Source organism: Giraffa tippelskirchi, chromosome 6 (genome assembly GCF_054371585.1).
Source record: "Giraffa tippelskirchi isolate mGirTip1 chromosome 6, T2T-mGirTip1v1.2.pri, whole genome shotgun sequence".
NCBI classification, from domain to species: Eukaryota; Metazoa; Chordata; class Mammalia; order Artiodactyla; family Giraffidae; genus Giraffa; species Giraffa tippelskirchi.
This window is the reverse complement of record NC_137280.1, coordinates 89,617,232-89,631,477: the sequence shown is the minus strand read 5'-3', so window position 1 is coordinate 89,631,477 and position 14,246 is coordinate 89,617,232. Positions and strand designations below refer to the sequence as shown.

The following is a 14,246-nucleotide window of genomic DNA, read 5'->3' as shown; positions in this document are numbered from 1 at the left end:
CCAGTGGAGCCTTTAGCGTCTTGTGGCCTCTATGTGGCCGGAGTGCCCTATAATGTCCCCACCACCACCGGCGCATAAGTCTCAGATTTTCCTGCGGATGCTGAGTTTGCCTTGGAGGTAGAGTATTGCCTAGGATTCTAGAGTATTCCATCGACCTTCAGGGCTATGGTTTGCAAAGGACCTAGCTTGGCTAGGAGCAGAGGTTAATGGGGGCTCTGTTTTGTCCTATGGATTGAGACGTTAAATAACGGAATTACCCTTACAGTGCTGGGGAGGGGAGACCTCCAGCCTTGTTCGAGAGATACCAGTGTCCTCTGGTGAGCAGTGAAAACCTGTCAGGTAGGAGAGAACTTCCTACCTTCCCCAGTCCCTACCAGTCCATCTGATGTGCTGACATTACCCTCACTCATCTGAGAAAACCAAAGCCCCGATTCCTTAGATCAGCAGAGCTATCTGCTGATTTGTCAGAGGGCAGAGATCACTGTTAAGTCTCTGGCAGCTGGCTTAAGGCATGAGTCTTGTGAAATAAGCAAATGAACTAACCAAAAGGCTCCAGACTGGGGCCCCACCCCAGGCCTGACTGAGTGGGGAGGTGGAGCCCTTCCCTTTATTAGGACAAACATCCACCATGCACAGGAGAGAGGGGTCACAGAGAACAGCCAGAATGCAAAACTTTATTAATGGGTTTCAACAAGAAAATGAGTGGGTACACCTAGAAACATGGACAGTGTCTCCCCTGGGAGCAGGCAGGGTAGGAAACGAAGGTGGGAGTGGAGGGGGTAGGCCCAGGGGATTCCCCTCTCTGCTCCAGCAGCTGTGGAACCCCAGGGTCAGGGCCAGGTTCCCTCTGTCCAGCTGCAGGTCCAGAGACTGCCTCGCCCAGGGAAGCCCAGCACCGCAGCTGCAGCAGCAGGCTGAGCAGCCACAGGTGAGGCCTAGGGCAAGGTGGCTAGAGAGGCCCAGGACGTGACTCCTCTAGGCTGACATCACCAGGGGGGCGTCATGGGCTGAGGGTTCTGCAGATATGACATCACCACGGCAGAGATGGACAGCCTGAGATGGGAGAGAGGTGTCAGTCCAGGATGGAGAGGCGGGGGCTCCCTTCCCCTCCCCCAGGAGTCCCTCCCTCCCCAGACCCAGCCTCACATGAAGCTACTCATCATCTGCTTCGTGTCCTCAGAGCTCCGGGAGTTGGCAAAGCTGATGAAAGAGCAGTAGACAGCGACCCAAGCGCACCACTTCAGCTGGGAGAGGTGGGTGGGCAGGTGGGTTAGGTCAGTGAGAAGCACCCCAATGAGCCATTCCCCCACCGGTTCCAATCCCAGTTTCACCTGGTGCAGCTCCAACCTTGATTCCCAGGAGTCCCTCAGTCCCAGGCTCCCAAAGTTAACTCCAGGCACCCAAGTTCTGGTCCTCCTCCCTGAACTGCATCTCTGATCCAATGTCCCCTCAGGCCTAAGAAGCCTGGCCCTTGACATGCCCCATCACCCTAAGGACCCCACGAAATTGCCTTAAAGCCTCAGACCATCCTCCAATGTGCCCACCCTGACCTGGATCTCTGGCTTCACAACAGCTCTGGCTTTCTCCACTTAGCATCACCCGGGCCCTGCCCCCTTCAGTGCCGGCCCTGCTTCATTCTGAATCCAAGGCTCCCCACTGTCGGGCAGAAATATGGGGAAAGAAACAGCCCTGCCCACCTTGAGCATGAGGCCGCACATGCTGAAGATCATGCCGAGCAGGTTCATGTAGTCTGGTGTCGGATCATCCAGGGCTGGGTTACACTCGCTCGGCGGGGGCTTGTACCTGCAGCGGGCTCAGGGTCAGGGCCACTCGACTTCTGCCTCTAGGATGGGCAGGTGCTTCCCTGGGCCTCCAACCCACAATCTGAGACCCATCCCCATTGTTAAAAATAAAACCACAGGTCCAAAATGGAGTTATTTATGCTAGGCCATGCCACTAAACTGGGGCTTACTACCTAACCTGAATGGAGCGTCAGCCTCCTTCAGAAATGTAGTCTTTGATATTGTAATCACCCTTTTTTCTGCTTATGACTTCCTTGTCCTGCCTTTAAAAACCTTTCCGTTTCTGTAGCCCTTTAACACTCCCCTCTACTTGTTAGACGTGATGTTCCCAGATTCATGAATCCTTCAATAAAGCCAATTAGACCTTTAGAATTTACTCAGGTGAATTTTGTTTTTCAAGAGATTTGGTGGCAGCAACAGGATCCAAAGTGAACCTCTGACATTCAGGGACAACAAGGAACACAAGGAGGGGTACCCGTGAATCCCCTTCTGAGTTCACTTTCTCGCTGTTTCTGGAGGCTGTGGTAAGTTCCTCTCAGTTCTGAGCTCTGCTTTCTTTGTGTCATGCTCCTGATCTAACTGGCTTTCCAGCCAGTTCCCCATTTGTCTGGAATCACTAGTTCCATGTTGGGAGCTGCTGGTGGTTCTGACTACCGTTCCTCATTTGGCTGGAAACCGCAGGCCCTTGGTTCTGTTCCCAGATTCCTTGTTGGGACGTGCTGGCGGTTTGGTCTGCAGTTCCCCATTTGTTTGGAATCAGTCCACAGTCCCCATGTAGGGTCCACTCCTGGTTCAAGCCTTTCTCCAGCCCCAGGTTCCACGCAGGCAGTCAGTGATGGTGTGCACAGGACCTTTTCCTTGGCCAGGCCACATTAACGGGTTATGGCTGGAGTGTTACAGTATTCATGTCTGTCTGTCTCCCTTTGTGTAGATAAAGGCCAGCCAAGAGAGATGGGAGCTTTCACCTTTAATGAGTCTACCCACTGGCACACAAGCTTATTTTAATGACCAAGAACTATAATCTCAGAAGCTGTAAATATCTACAAAAATGGCAAAGTACGACTAAAAACAACCTAGAATTACAATGGCTGTCATGGGGAAGGTTTCCCTGAGACAAGACTTTCCTTGAAAGTGAGGGTTTCAGGACTTCCCTGGTGGTCCAGTGGTTTAAGTCTCTGGGCTTCCACCGCAGAGGTTCTATCCCTGGTTGGGGAACTAAGATCCTGCATTCCATGGGGCATAGCCAAAAAATTAAAAAAAAAAACCCTCAACCAGACAAAGCTTGCAAAACAGCAACTGTACTTCCCTGATGGCGCAGTGGATAAGAACCCACCTCTCAATGCAAGGAACACGGGTTCCATCTCTGGTCTGGGAAGAGTCCACGTGCTGTGGAGCAACTAAGCCTGTGTACCACAACCTCTGAGCCCAAACTCTAGAGCCTATAAGCTGCAACTACAGAAGCCCATATGCCTAGAGCCTGTGCTCCGCAACAAGGGAAGCCACCGCAATGAGAAGTCTGCACAACAAAGAGTAGCCCCTGCTCACTGCAACTAGTGAAAGCCTGCACAAAGCAATAAAGACCCAACACAACCACAAATAAATAAAATTAAAAAAAATAAAAAAGCAACAGACCTTTTATAAACCATTCCTAGAATCTTCCCTACCCCTACTGACTGGTCTATTATTCAAACATGCAAAACAAAGATGAATCTGGCCAACTTGAAGGCATGCTTGGAAGCCATCCTCCTATGGTGTTTTGGTTCCATGTGATAGTCACCTGACCTGCTCTAGTGGCCCTGTTTGCACATAGATTATCTCCTGAGATTAGTGGATTGATAAAAATACAGAAGAGAGGGTAGGAGACCACCAGGCTGATGGAGCCAGTGACCACAGCTGAGCACTTTGAAACGACCTTAGAGTAAGACCACAAGCAAAAATTCTCCAAGTTGTTGGTCTTACAGTTACAACAGCTCCAAGGCCAGAGAGCTAAAATAATGCCCTCCTAGGGGTCCACTATCAAAATGCTGGCCCAAGGACCAATATCTCAAATGTAATCAACTGGGACACTGGAAAAAAGATTGTTCTCAAAGGTCTTATGCAAATTCTTCAACTTGAGTGCTCCCATATCTATCTCCTCAGTATTCCAAGGGATTCTCTGATAAGCTATTATCTGTAATCCCCTTAAACAGCCAAGGGGAAAATAAAATTAAATCTAATGGGAAACCCTGCCGAATTCTCCTTGATACTTATTGTTGTTGTTCAGTCCTGTGACTCTGTCAGACCCTATCTCTGAACACACCTGCCTCACACCTCTTGTTCCCTCTTTGGCAGGAATTCTCAAGATTGTATGCCTTCCTTTGGTCCCTCACAGCCAAGCTATGTGCTGAGACTCTCATGTGTTTTCCTGAGATGTTGTTGTTCAGTCACTAAGTCGTGTCTGACTCTTTGTGACCTCATGGACTGCAGCATGCCAGGCTCACCTGTCCTTCACCATCACCCAGTTTACTCAAATTCATGTCCATTGAGTCGGTGATGCTATCTAACCATCTCATCCTCTGCCACCCCCTTCTCCTTTTGCCTTCAATCTTTCCCAGCATCAGGGTCTTTTCCAATGAGTTGGCTCTTCGCATCAGGTGGCCAAAGGAATGAAGCTTCAGCAACAGTCCTTCCAATGAATATTGAGGGTTGATTTCCTTTATGATTGACTGGTTTGATCTCTGTGCAGTCTGGAGCTATGTTTTCACCCCATTCCCTTAGGATGACAACTCCCTCAGAGTGAAAAAGAGGTTTCCTAACTGGAAGAATCTAACAAAATTTCAGAGAGAATTTCTACCTCAACCACTACAAATGACTCTGAAACTTCTGACTGAAAAACATTCTTTTTTCACTGTGTGACATAGCCCCAGTCAATCTATTTAGATAGAGCTCTCCTTTCTAAGTTAAAAGGGCTAAGACATTTTGTTTCCAATAGGGACTTCACCTTAAAATTTCCTGACCAACGTGAACCAGATCTTTTATCTTCTTACAATCTGTCCTTCACAGAGAAGAAGAAGAATTCCAACAAAAGTCCCTGAATTTAATTGAGGTGTCCCAAAATCTCTGGGTTATTTCTTTCTTTCTTTATTTGGGCTGCACCAGGTCTTCATTGCTGCACATGGACTTTCTCTAGTTGCGGCAAGCCGGGACTACTCTCTAGTTTTGGTGGCTTCTCTTGTTGCAGAGCACAGGCTCTAGAGCTCCAGCTCGGTAGCTGTGGTGCACGGGCTTAGTTGCCCCGTAGCATTTGGGATCTTCCTGGACCAGGAATCGAAATCCTGGACCACCAGGGAAATCCTCTGCGTTATTTCTAGTATTGACATTGGAAGAATAAAAAATACAGAGCTTACAAAGATTCAGTGACACATAACTAAACCTCTCCCTCAATTACATCAATATCCTCTGAAGCCTAAAGCCACACAAAGCCGCACACCCACAACAGAAGACCTAATGTCCCAGGAGTAGTTAGGCATGCCCTATAGTAGCCACCACAACATGCAGATCCTGCCAGTCTGGAAACCTAATGGGTGAGGATGGTGATTTGTCCATAGCTTAAGAGCTTCCCCCCCACTCCAGCCCCAGGGGAAGGTTTCTTTTGTTTTTTAATTTTTATTGGGAGTATAGCTGATTTACAATGCTGTGTTATTTCAGATGTATGGCAAAGTGAATCAGTTATACATGTTCATATATCCACTCTTCTTTCAATTCTTTTCCCATATAGGTCTTTACAGAGCACTGAGTAGAATTCCCTGGGCTATATAGTAGGTCCTTCTTAGTTATCTATTTTATATATAGCAGTGTGTATGTGTCAGTCCCAATCTCCTGATTTATCCCTTCCCTCAGGGGTTTCTGCAGGCTCAGCAGTAAAGAATTCACCTGCAATGCAGGAGACACAGGTTCAATCCCTGGGTCAGGAAGATCCCCTGGAGCAGGAAATGGCAACCCACTCCAGTATTCTTGCCTGGGAAATCCCATGGACAGAGAAGTCTAGCAAGCTACAGTCCATGGGGTCGCAAGGAGTTGGACCAGAATGAGCAACTAAACAACCAGGACTTAAGGGTTATTAGCAAGTTATTCCCCTCTTCTCAGTTGTCCCAAACCTGGAACACCATTTTATCATAAATTCCAGCAGGCTCAAAACACTGCTGTGGATCTTTTTCAGCCTTTTGCAGTATCCCTGTCAGCTGATTCCAACAGCTGATGTCCGTTTGCCTTAACTTGGAACAATCAGCAGTAAGCCTGGACACTCATGCCTCAAGGGTTCACTGAGGCCCCTTCTGATTTCTCCCAAGTGCTCCATCAAGATGTAAGGACACACCAGTCCCTGGGAAATGAGCTCTTTCACAACAGGTGGATGATTGCTTGCTGTGCTCAGTAACCAAAGAGGCATCTATAAAAGATTGCATTTATCTGCTGAAAAGTGATGGAAGAACTTTTCACATACTGTGGTATGGAGAAGTCATCCTAGCTAAGACATGACTGGGCTTAAACTTTATGCTCACTAGAACAGACAATCTTGTGGCCTCTCAGACAGATATTGCACATCTGCTTTAACCATTAAACAGACCAAAAAAAAAAAAAAAAAATGCAGTTATCAGACTGTGCAGAATATCCACTTTGAAGAGGGGATAAATGTTCTTTCACCTTATTGCCACAATACCAATGTACCAATTCCTTTGAACATGAGGTTCCCTTCCCTGATCTAAGGTCATGCTATCTTGCTGTGTATGTGCTAATCTGTCTCTTGAAACCCTGAAGGAATGCACCCGTTGTGTCTGATGTTTATTCTTTGTTTGGACAAGACAGAACTGTGCTTCAGGCATCCAAATGGAGCCGGGTGACCACTGTGGATGTGGACACATGTGGACACATCAGTGAGGACTTGAATTTTCTGAACTGTATCAAATTTAACCACACCACCAACTATTCTCAAGACAGTATCTGCTAGCAGCTGCTAACTGCAATATTATGGTCTCAACATCTCCCCTTGTAACTATACAGTCACTTCAGACCCCAACAAATCCTTGCTTAACAAGCACCTTTATATCTTGCCAGCTCTAATTATATTCCCTTTTTTTTTTGACCATACCTGGAGACATGAGGAACTTCCCTGACCAGGGATAGAACCCCTGCCCCCTGCAGTGGAAGCACAGTCTTAACCACTGGACCACCAGGGAAGTTCCAATTATAATTCTTGACAAATAAGTTATGTAACTGCAGTTTTTGCCTGAATAAGCCTCTGCCATACTGTAGTCCAGCAAAACACAATTAAAGTGCTTTTGAATCTGTGTTTCCTGGGCCATAGGCCTCCGTTTGGCTTAGGTAAAATTCTTATTATAGGTTAGCTATTGATTATTTCAGTTGAAAAAAGGAACATAAACTCTCCAAGGGAAAATTACAATTATCTGTAGATAATGTTCATTACCTAGTGCTGAAGGAACCCAGCTATCTCCAACAAGGATCAGGCTAATCCAAGAATTTCCTAGGCCTACAACTAAGTGACAGCTATGTGGATTCTAGACTTGATTGGCTACTGTAGACTACAGGCTCCTAGTTTTTCTCTATTCGTTTTCCCACCCACTGACCTTACTAAACTTTTAGTCCCTGAGCCCCCTTCTAGGGAAAATAAACATAAGTAGGCTTTTCTGAAGACTAAAACAAGTGCTATAAGAACTACCAGCCCTAGACCTACCTTATTATTCAAGACCTTTCACTTTATTTGTACATGAAAAGAAATAACCAAGCCCTGGGAATGCTCACACAAGAGCATAGCAATAAACATAGCCTGTTTCTTATCACAGCGTATGACTGGATTCAGTTACCAGTGCCTATACCAACTGTCTTGGGCTACAGCTGCAACTTCAAAGTTAGCAGAAGCTTCAGCAGATCTAATCTGAGGTAACAGCATTTATTTACAGACTCCTCATGCTGTCCAAAGTCTTCTTAACCCTTGGGACTTCTCTGGTGGTCCAGTGGCTACGACTCTGTGGTCCCACTGCAGGCAGCCTGGGTTCAATCCTTGGTCAGGAAACTAGATCCCACATGCGAAAACTAAAAGATCCGGTATGCTGCAACTAAGACCTGGAGTAGCCAAATAAAGAAGTAAGTTCAGTTCAGTCGCGTCCGACTCTTTGCGACCCCATGAACCACAGCACACCAGGCCTCCCTGTCCATCACCAACTCCCTAAGTCCACCCAAACCCATGTCCATCGAGTCAGTGATGCCATCCAGCCATCTCATCCTCTGTCGTCCCCTTCTCCTCCTGCCTTCAATCTTTCCCAGCATCAGGGTCTTTTCCAATGAGTCAGCTCTTCGCATCAGGTGGCCAAAGTACTGGAGTTTCAGTAAATAAATATATAAATATATGCAGAGGGGGCATCTCCTGGTCTCCCAAATGTATTAAAAAGGCAAACAAACAAAAAAAAACAGTCTTCTTAACTCTGAATTGACTCAACATTTCTCTGCCAGAAGATTAACCTTCTATGAGATCCTTTTGCTTCCTCCACTTACTCAACATCTTAAATGTTGCAACATCTTTAACTTGCTACATCACTACCCCTCTTGACAAAGATGAGCCCCTTCACTGTCCAGTAAGGACATCCTGATATAATCTTGTTTGCTGATGGGCCATACTCTAAAATGAAAATGAAACTGATTGTTCCCAAACTGATTATGCTATTACTAACCATTATGAATTACTTGAAAAGGAAACTTCCCATAAATGAAAGCAGCCCAACAAGCAGAGTTCCATGCCCTTACCAGAGCCTGGCAATTATCAGATAACAAACTGTTAATATTTATACCAAGAATCGGTATGCCTTCGGGATCATCCATGATTTGGAGATGTTATGGAAACAAAGGAGTTTTCTGAAGTCCTCTTGGGCCCCCATCAAAAATGGGCAACAGGGACTTCCCTCATGGTCCAGCGGTTAAGAATCCATCTGCCAATGCAGGGGACATGGGTTGGATCTCTGGTCCTGGAAGATCCCACATGCTATTGGGCAACTAAGCCCGCGCACCATAACTACTCAACTCACGCTCTAGAGCCTATGCTCTGCGACAAGAGAAGCCACCACAATGAGAACCCGAGCACAGCAACCAGAGGGCAGCCTCTGCTCACCGTGGCTAGAGAAAGCCTGCACGCAGCAAGGAATTCCCAGGGCAGCCAAAAATACAAATTTAAAAAAAAAATTTTTTTTAAGGCAACAAGTAAACTACCATTACTTTCTAAAGGTAAGAAATTACCTGTCATTAAAATTGAGACTCACACTGAAAGGACTGAATCAGAGTTCAGGAAATGCCCTAGTTGAGTTTCATACAAAGACAGCAGCAACAGAGTCTATAAATATCATGGCATCGAGAATTCCCTGGCAGCCCAGTGGTTAAGACTCGGAACTTTCCCTGTGGTGACCTGGGTTCAATCCCTGGTTGGGGAACTAAGATCTGGCTTACAGCTCTTTGGTCTCGGCGGCAGAAGCAAGATGACGAAGGGAACGTCATCGTTTGGAAAGCGTCGGAATAAGACACACGCTGTGCCACCGCTGTGGCTCTAAGGCCTACCGCCTTCAGAAGTCGACCTGTGGCAAGTGTGGCTACCCTGCCAAGCGAAAGACAAAGCATAATTGGAGTGCTAAAGATAAAAGACGAAATACCACCGGGACTGGTCGAATGAGGCACCTAAAAATTGTATACCACAGATTCAGGCATGGATTCTGGGAAGGAACAACACCTAAACCCAAGCGAGCGGCTGTTGCAGCATCCAGTTCATCTTAAGGATTTCAACGATTAGTCGCGCAATAAATGTTCTGGCTTTAAAAAAAAAAGATCTGGCTTACAGAGCAGTAAAAATAAATAAATATTATGGCACAGATGGATGAAGACCATTCTGCCTCAGCAAAACATGACCCCTCATTGCCAGACCCTGGCCATCTTGATGCCCTTGTAGCATCAGTCTGTTCCTGAACAGAGAAATTAATATGGGCAAACAATGGTTGTAAATTAGATAAACATTCAGGGCTATGGGAAACCTAAAATGGCCACGTGGTTCTTCCCACCGCCCTGACAAATCTCATTTTTCAGTTTTTGCATTCCTTCATCCATCATAGTGCATTTTAAGATGACTCAAATGATGAATAGACATGGGTGGGGAGACAAAATTACAAAAGCAGTTTACCACCAATGTTTGACCTGTCAGGTCTGTAATCCTGGAAAAACTATCTGTGTTTCCAGAGGCCTCAGACCTCCCCTCTCTGGACCTTCTGAGCACTTACAGCTGGACTTTATCCAACTGCCACCCAGAATGGGTTATCAATATGTTCTTGTTACTCTACACATGCTTTCCTAATGGGTTGAAATCCTCCCTTGCCTCAAGGCTAATACCCTCACAACGGCAAGGAAACTGTTAGAAGATGTGGTTCCAACTCGGGGTCTACCTTCCACAATCTCCAGGGACTGAGGCACTCACTTCACTGGGCAAATTGTACAAGCCTTAATGAAAACTTTGCAGACTCCTTGGAATTATCACTCTCCTTTTCATTTATCATCAGGCAAGGAAGAGAGGACTAATAGGATCCTTGAAAACCTCTAAACTGCTTAAACTACTGAACTCCCTTGGCCAAGGTATCGCCTCTGGCCATGCCAACTGTTCCCAGTACCCTCTCTGAAAACATACACTCACTCCACATGGAACAGTCACCAGTAGACCAATGTCCATTGGTATACAACTTTCTGCTGATCCCTTGCTATCTAACATTAATAGGGCCAGCTACTATAAGTCTTTCACGTCTTATGCTATCATTAACAGGTTTAAGAAGCCTTCCCAGATCCCAACTCAAAGGATCCTGTTGGTCACAGACTGGAGCCTGCTAACTAGGTATTCTGAAAACATCATCAGAGGAAGACAGCCCTCAAGCCCCATGGGAAGGGACCTTACCAAGTGCTCCTGACCACTGACAAAGACTGCGAAACGAGAAGGCACTGAGCCCTGGGTACAAATCTCACAGCTAAGGAAAGGTCCACCAGACGTCTAGTCCTAAACAGACGCTGGACACCTCTGAATCAAACTGACGAGGAAGAGAAGTAGTTGACGTCAAGGTGGACTGCTTCGGTCCCAGACACCGGATCAAGACCATACTTTAACTAAAATGAAACCCTTCTTCCTTTTTCTTTTTTTACTCTGGTTTTCACCTGGAAAGATGATGTTCTCACCCTTATCTCCCAGGCCATTGCTGAGGAAAGTGAGCTTTCAGACTGCTGGATTTGTCATTAAATATTCCAATCTGGGGGCTTCCCTGGTGGCTCAGTGATACAGAATCTGCCTGCCAATGCAGGGCACACAGGTCCAATCCCTGATCCAGGAAGATCTCCACATGCTGCAGAGCAGCTAAGCCCGTGGACCACAATTAGTGAGCCTGGGCTCTAGAGCCCAGGAACCTCAACTACTGAAGTTCGCATGCCTAGAGACTGTGCTCTGCAACAGAAGTCACTGCAATAAAAAGCCCTTGCACTGCAACCAAGAGGAGCCGCCACCTGCGGCAATTAAGAGAAAAGCCCACACAGCAACAAAGACCCAGCACAGTCATAAATAAATTAATTAGTTACAAATTCCAATCTGAGACTTCCCTGGCAGTCTAGTGGTTAAGACTCTGTGCTACCACTGCAGGGAGCAGTGGGTTCGATCCCTGGCCGGGGAACTAAGATCTCACATGCCACATTGCACAGCCAAAACCAAAAACAAAAAAATTCCAATCTATCCATGATGCTAGAAATCTCTTGGTCCTCCTTGGGACCAGTTTTTCTTCTATTCTCAATGTCACAGGAAACTACAATCAAACCCCCTAAAAGTTTCTTATGCAATTCAACTTTCACAGCCAGAACAACCTATACTTTGTTTTTTCCTTTCTCCCATCATAACCGTACATACTCAATCAGACACAATTAACTGGTAAATCTCACTGCACTTGCACCCCCACATTCTCATGATAATCTAGATCAGATCTGCCCCTACTCACTAAGAGAGCTCACCAACTGCACCTATCTTTGCAAGGTTGGAGTAACACTTTATTTCAGGCTGGGAGAGTCTATTCCCAAATGTGCTGAAAACCTGACTGACATCTGGCTTCAATGGGTAAATGCAGTAATCCCTGTGAATGAATCCATTAACAGTACCTCCCTAATGGAAATGGTCTGTGCCCCCATAGGGTCTGTCTTTGTCCATAATGGTTATCATTCTCCTTCAGCCTCTGAATGCCTAGATAGCCAGTGCACAGAGGGCAATGCCTCTTAGGTTATTGAACTGGGCTCCTAACTTTCCACAAGGGAACTAAGTACACCTCATTGGTCAAGTCCCCTGGATTTACATCATGAAGTTAAAAAGAATGATGAGGATTTCGTGACTCAGGATTCGTGTCCTTTGGCAAGGCCATCAGCCCAAGAAAGATCCTTAGATTCTCTGGCCAAAGTTGTCCTTTTATAACAGAACAGCCCTTGATTAGGCGCTTACCTGGTAGCTCAGACAGTAAAGAATCTGCCTGCAATGCAGGAGACCCAGTTCAATTCCTGGGTAGGGAAGATCCCCTGGAGAAGAGAATGGCAACCGATTCCAATATTCTTGCCTTGAGAATTCCATGGACAGACTATGGGGTTGCAAAGAGTCAGACATGACTGAGCAACTAACACACAGTCTTTGTTTATCTTTTAGCTGAGCAAGGAGTGTCTATGCTGCGGTCAACACCACCTGCTACACTGGATTACTCCTTCTGTGGAAGCTGAAACTCAATTACATAAGATCACTGAGCAAGCCAGCTGGCGTAAGAAGGTGACTCCTTCAAGGGGAATTTTCTTTTTATTTCTAAACCAGGGATTAAACCCATGCTCACTGCACTGGAAGCACCAAGTCTAACCAGCACACCACCAGGGAAGTCCCAGTGGGAACTCTTTCACGTATTTGATTTTGCATGGTTTCAATCCTGGAGAGCATGGCCCCAAAGTGCACTCCAAACATTGCTAATTATCCTGCTTATTATAATCATTATAATCTCCTTAATGCACTGCATTAGGCAGCATATTAAAAAGCAGAGACATTACTTTGCCAACAAAGGTCCGGCAAAGTAATGGTTTACTTCTAGTCAAAGCTATGGTTTTTCCAGTAGTCATGTATAGATGTGCGAGTTGGACCGTAAAGAAAGCTGAGGGCCAAAGAACTGATGCTTTTGAACTCTGGTGTTGCAGAAGACTCTTGAGAGCCCTTGGACTGCAAGGAGATCCAACCAGTCCATCCTAAAGGAAATTAGTCCTGAATATTCATTGGAAGGACTGATGCTAAAGCTGAAACTCCAGTACTTTGGCCACCTGATGCAAAGAACTGACTCATTGGAAAAGACCCTGATGCTAAGAAAGACTGAAGGCAGGAGGAGAAGGGGACGAGAGAGGATGAGATAGTTGGATGGCATCACTGACTGGATGGACATGAGTTTGAGCAAGCTCTGGGAGCTGGTGATGGACAAAGAAGCCTGGTGTGCTGCAATCCATGAGGTCACAACGAGTTGGACACGACTGAACTGAATGCACTGTATTCTCTCAAAAGCTTTAAATGCATAATCACAGCCACTAATCATCAAGCAAAAGATCTCCCTATGACTAGAACATCAGAAAAGTAACAAGAGAACAACCAACTCAGAGACTGTGAACCTGAAGCCAGCAAGGGCCTGTGACTATCACAGGGGTTAACTATGGATAGCATGCAAAAGAACAACAAAAACTGAGAGAACCTCAGAGTAGCAGCTGAGAGTGGCGCTCATGCCTTGTTTTGATATCTCTCAGTTAGAGTCTGATTGGGAGTAGGGAGGAGGGAAGATTTTTAAAAAGAATACCACAGGTCCAAAAATTTGTACTTGGCCAAGCCACCAAATCGGGGCTTAATATCTAACCTAACAGAAGCTTCAACTTCTTCCAGAAATGCAGTCTTAATCAGTCAGTCAGGAATTTTCTGGTCAGCACCAATGAGGCAGTCTGTCACATGGATTCTCTCCCCTCTCCATCCTTCAAAAGGAAAATGAGGTAACCCCCACCTAATAAGACCCGTTTCCCCCCAAAAGGAAACTAATCTAATCTGAAATCATCCTTTTTTCTGTTTATGACTTCCTTGTCCTGCCTTTAAATAATCTTTTCCTTTCTGTAGCTCTTTAGCGTTCCCCTCTACTTGCTAGATGGGATGTTGTCCAATTTATGATTCATTTGGTAAAGCCAATTATATCGTTAAAATTTACAGCTGAATTTTTTTCTTTTTTTAACACCATGACAACTAGGAGCCTCACCTCAGCACTTTGTTGGGCCTCCGTGGGTCCGACATATTGTTCGTGGACATAGCGAGTCAGAAGTCGCACCTCTTCCGCTGCGGGAATCGCAGCT

The 14,246-nt window shown here is 46.0% G+C and overlaps 1 protein-coding gene and 1 pseudogene across 2 annotated transcripts; one reads left to right on the top strand and one right to left on the bottom strand.

Annotated features, from left to right (window-relative positions):
- Nucleotides 1-646: 646 nt before the first annotated feature.
- Nucleotides 647-14,228, bottom strand: WDR83OS (WD repeat domain 83 opposite strand). Of its 2 annotated transcripts, XM_081504573.1 has the most exons (5): nucleotides 14,153-14,228; nucleotides 7,755-7,919; nucleotides 1,698-1,803; nucleotides 1,147-1,244; nucleotides 647-1,053 (listed from the first exon to the last, which is right to left on the bottom strand). In XM_081504573.1, exons 2-5 carry the CDS (start codon nucleotides 7,763-7,765, stop codon nucleotides 987-989), a joined length of 282 nt encoding a protein of 93 aa, XP_081360699.1. In that variant the 5' UTR covers nucleotides 7,766-7,919; nucleotides 14,153-14,228; the 3' UTR covers nucleotides 647-986. The 2 variants fall into 2 exon arrangements, with proteins under 2 accessions (XP_081360699.1, XP_081360698.1); XM_081504572.1 differs by lacking the exon at nucleotides 7,755-7,919.
- Nucleotides 9,294-9,639, top strand: LOC145511396 (large ribosomal subunit protein eL37-like; annotated as a pseudogene).
- Nucleotides 14,229-14,246: the final 18 nt, after the last annotated feature.

Bases quoted from the DNA above. Each gene is read 5' to 3' on its own strand.
- WDR83OS (XM_081504572.1), bottom strand. From the start codon at position 14,202: ATGTCCACGAACAATATGTCGGACCCACGGAGGCCCAACAAAGTGCTG. The intron at 1,804-14,152 runs GTGAGGCTCCTA...AGCCCGCTGCAG, and splicing joins AGGCCCAACAAAGTGCTGAG to GTACAAGCCCCCGCCGAGCG. The intron at 1,054-1,146 runs GTGAGGCTGGGT...CTCCCATCTCAG, and splicing joins CAGATGATGAGTAGCTTCAT to GCTGTCCATCTCTGCCGTGG.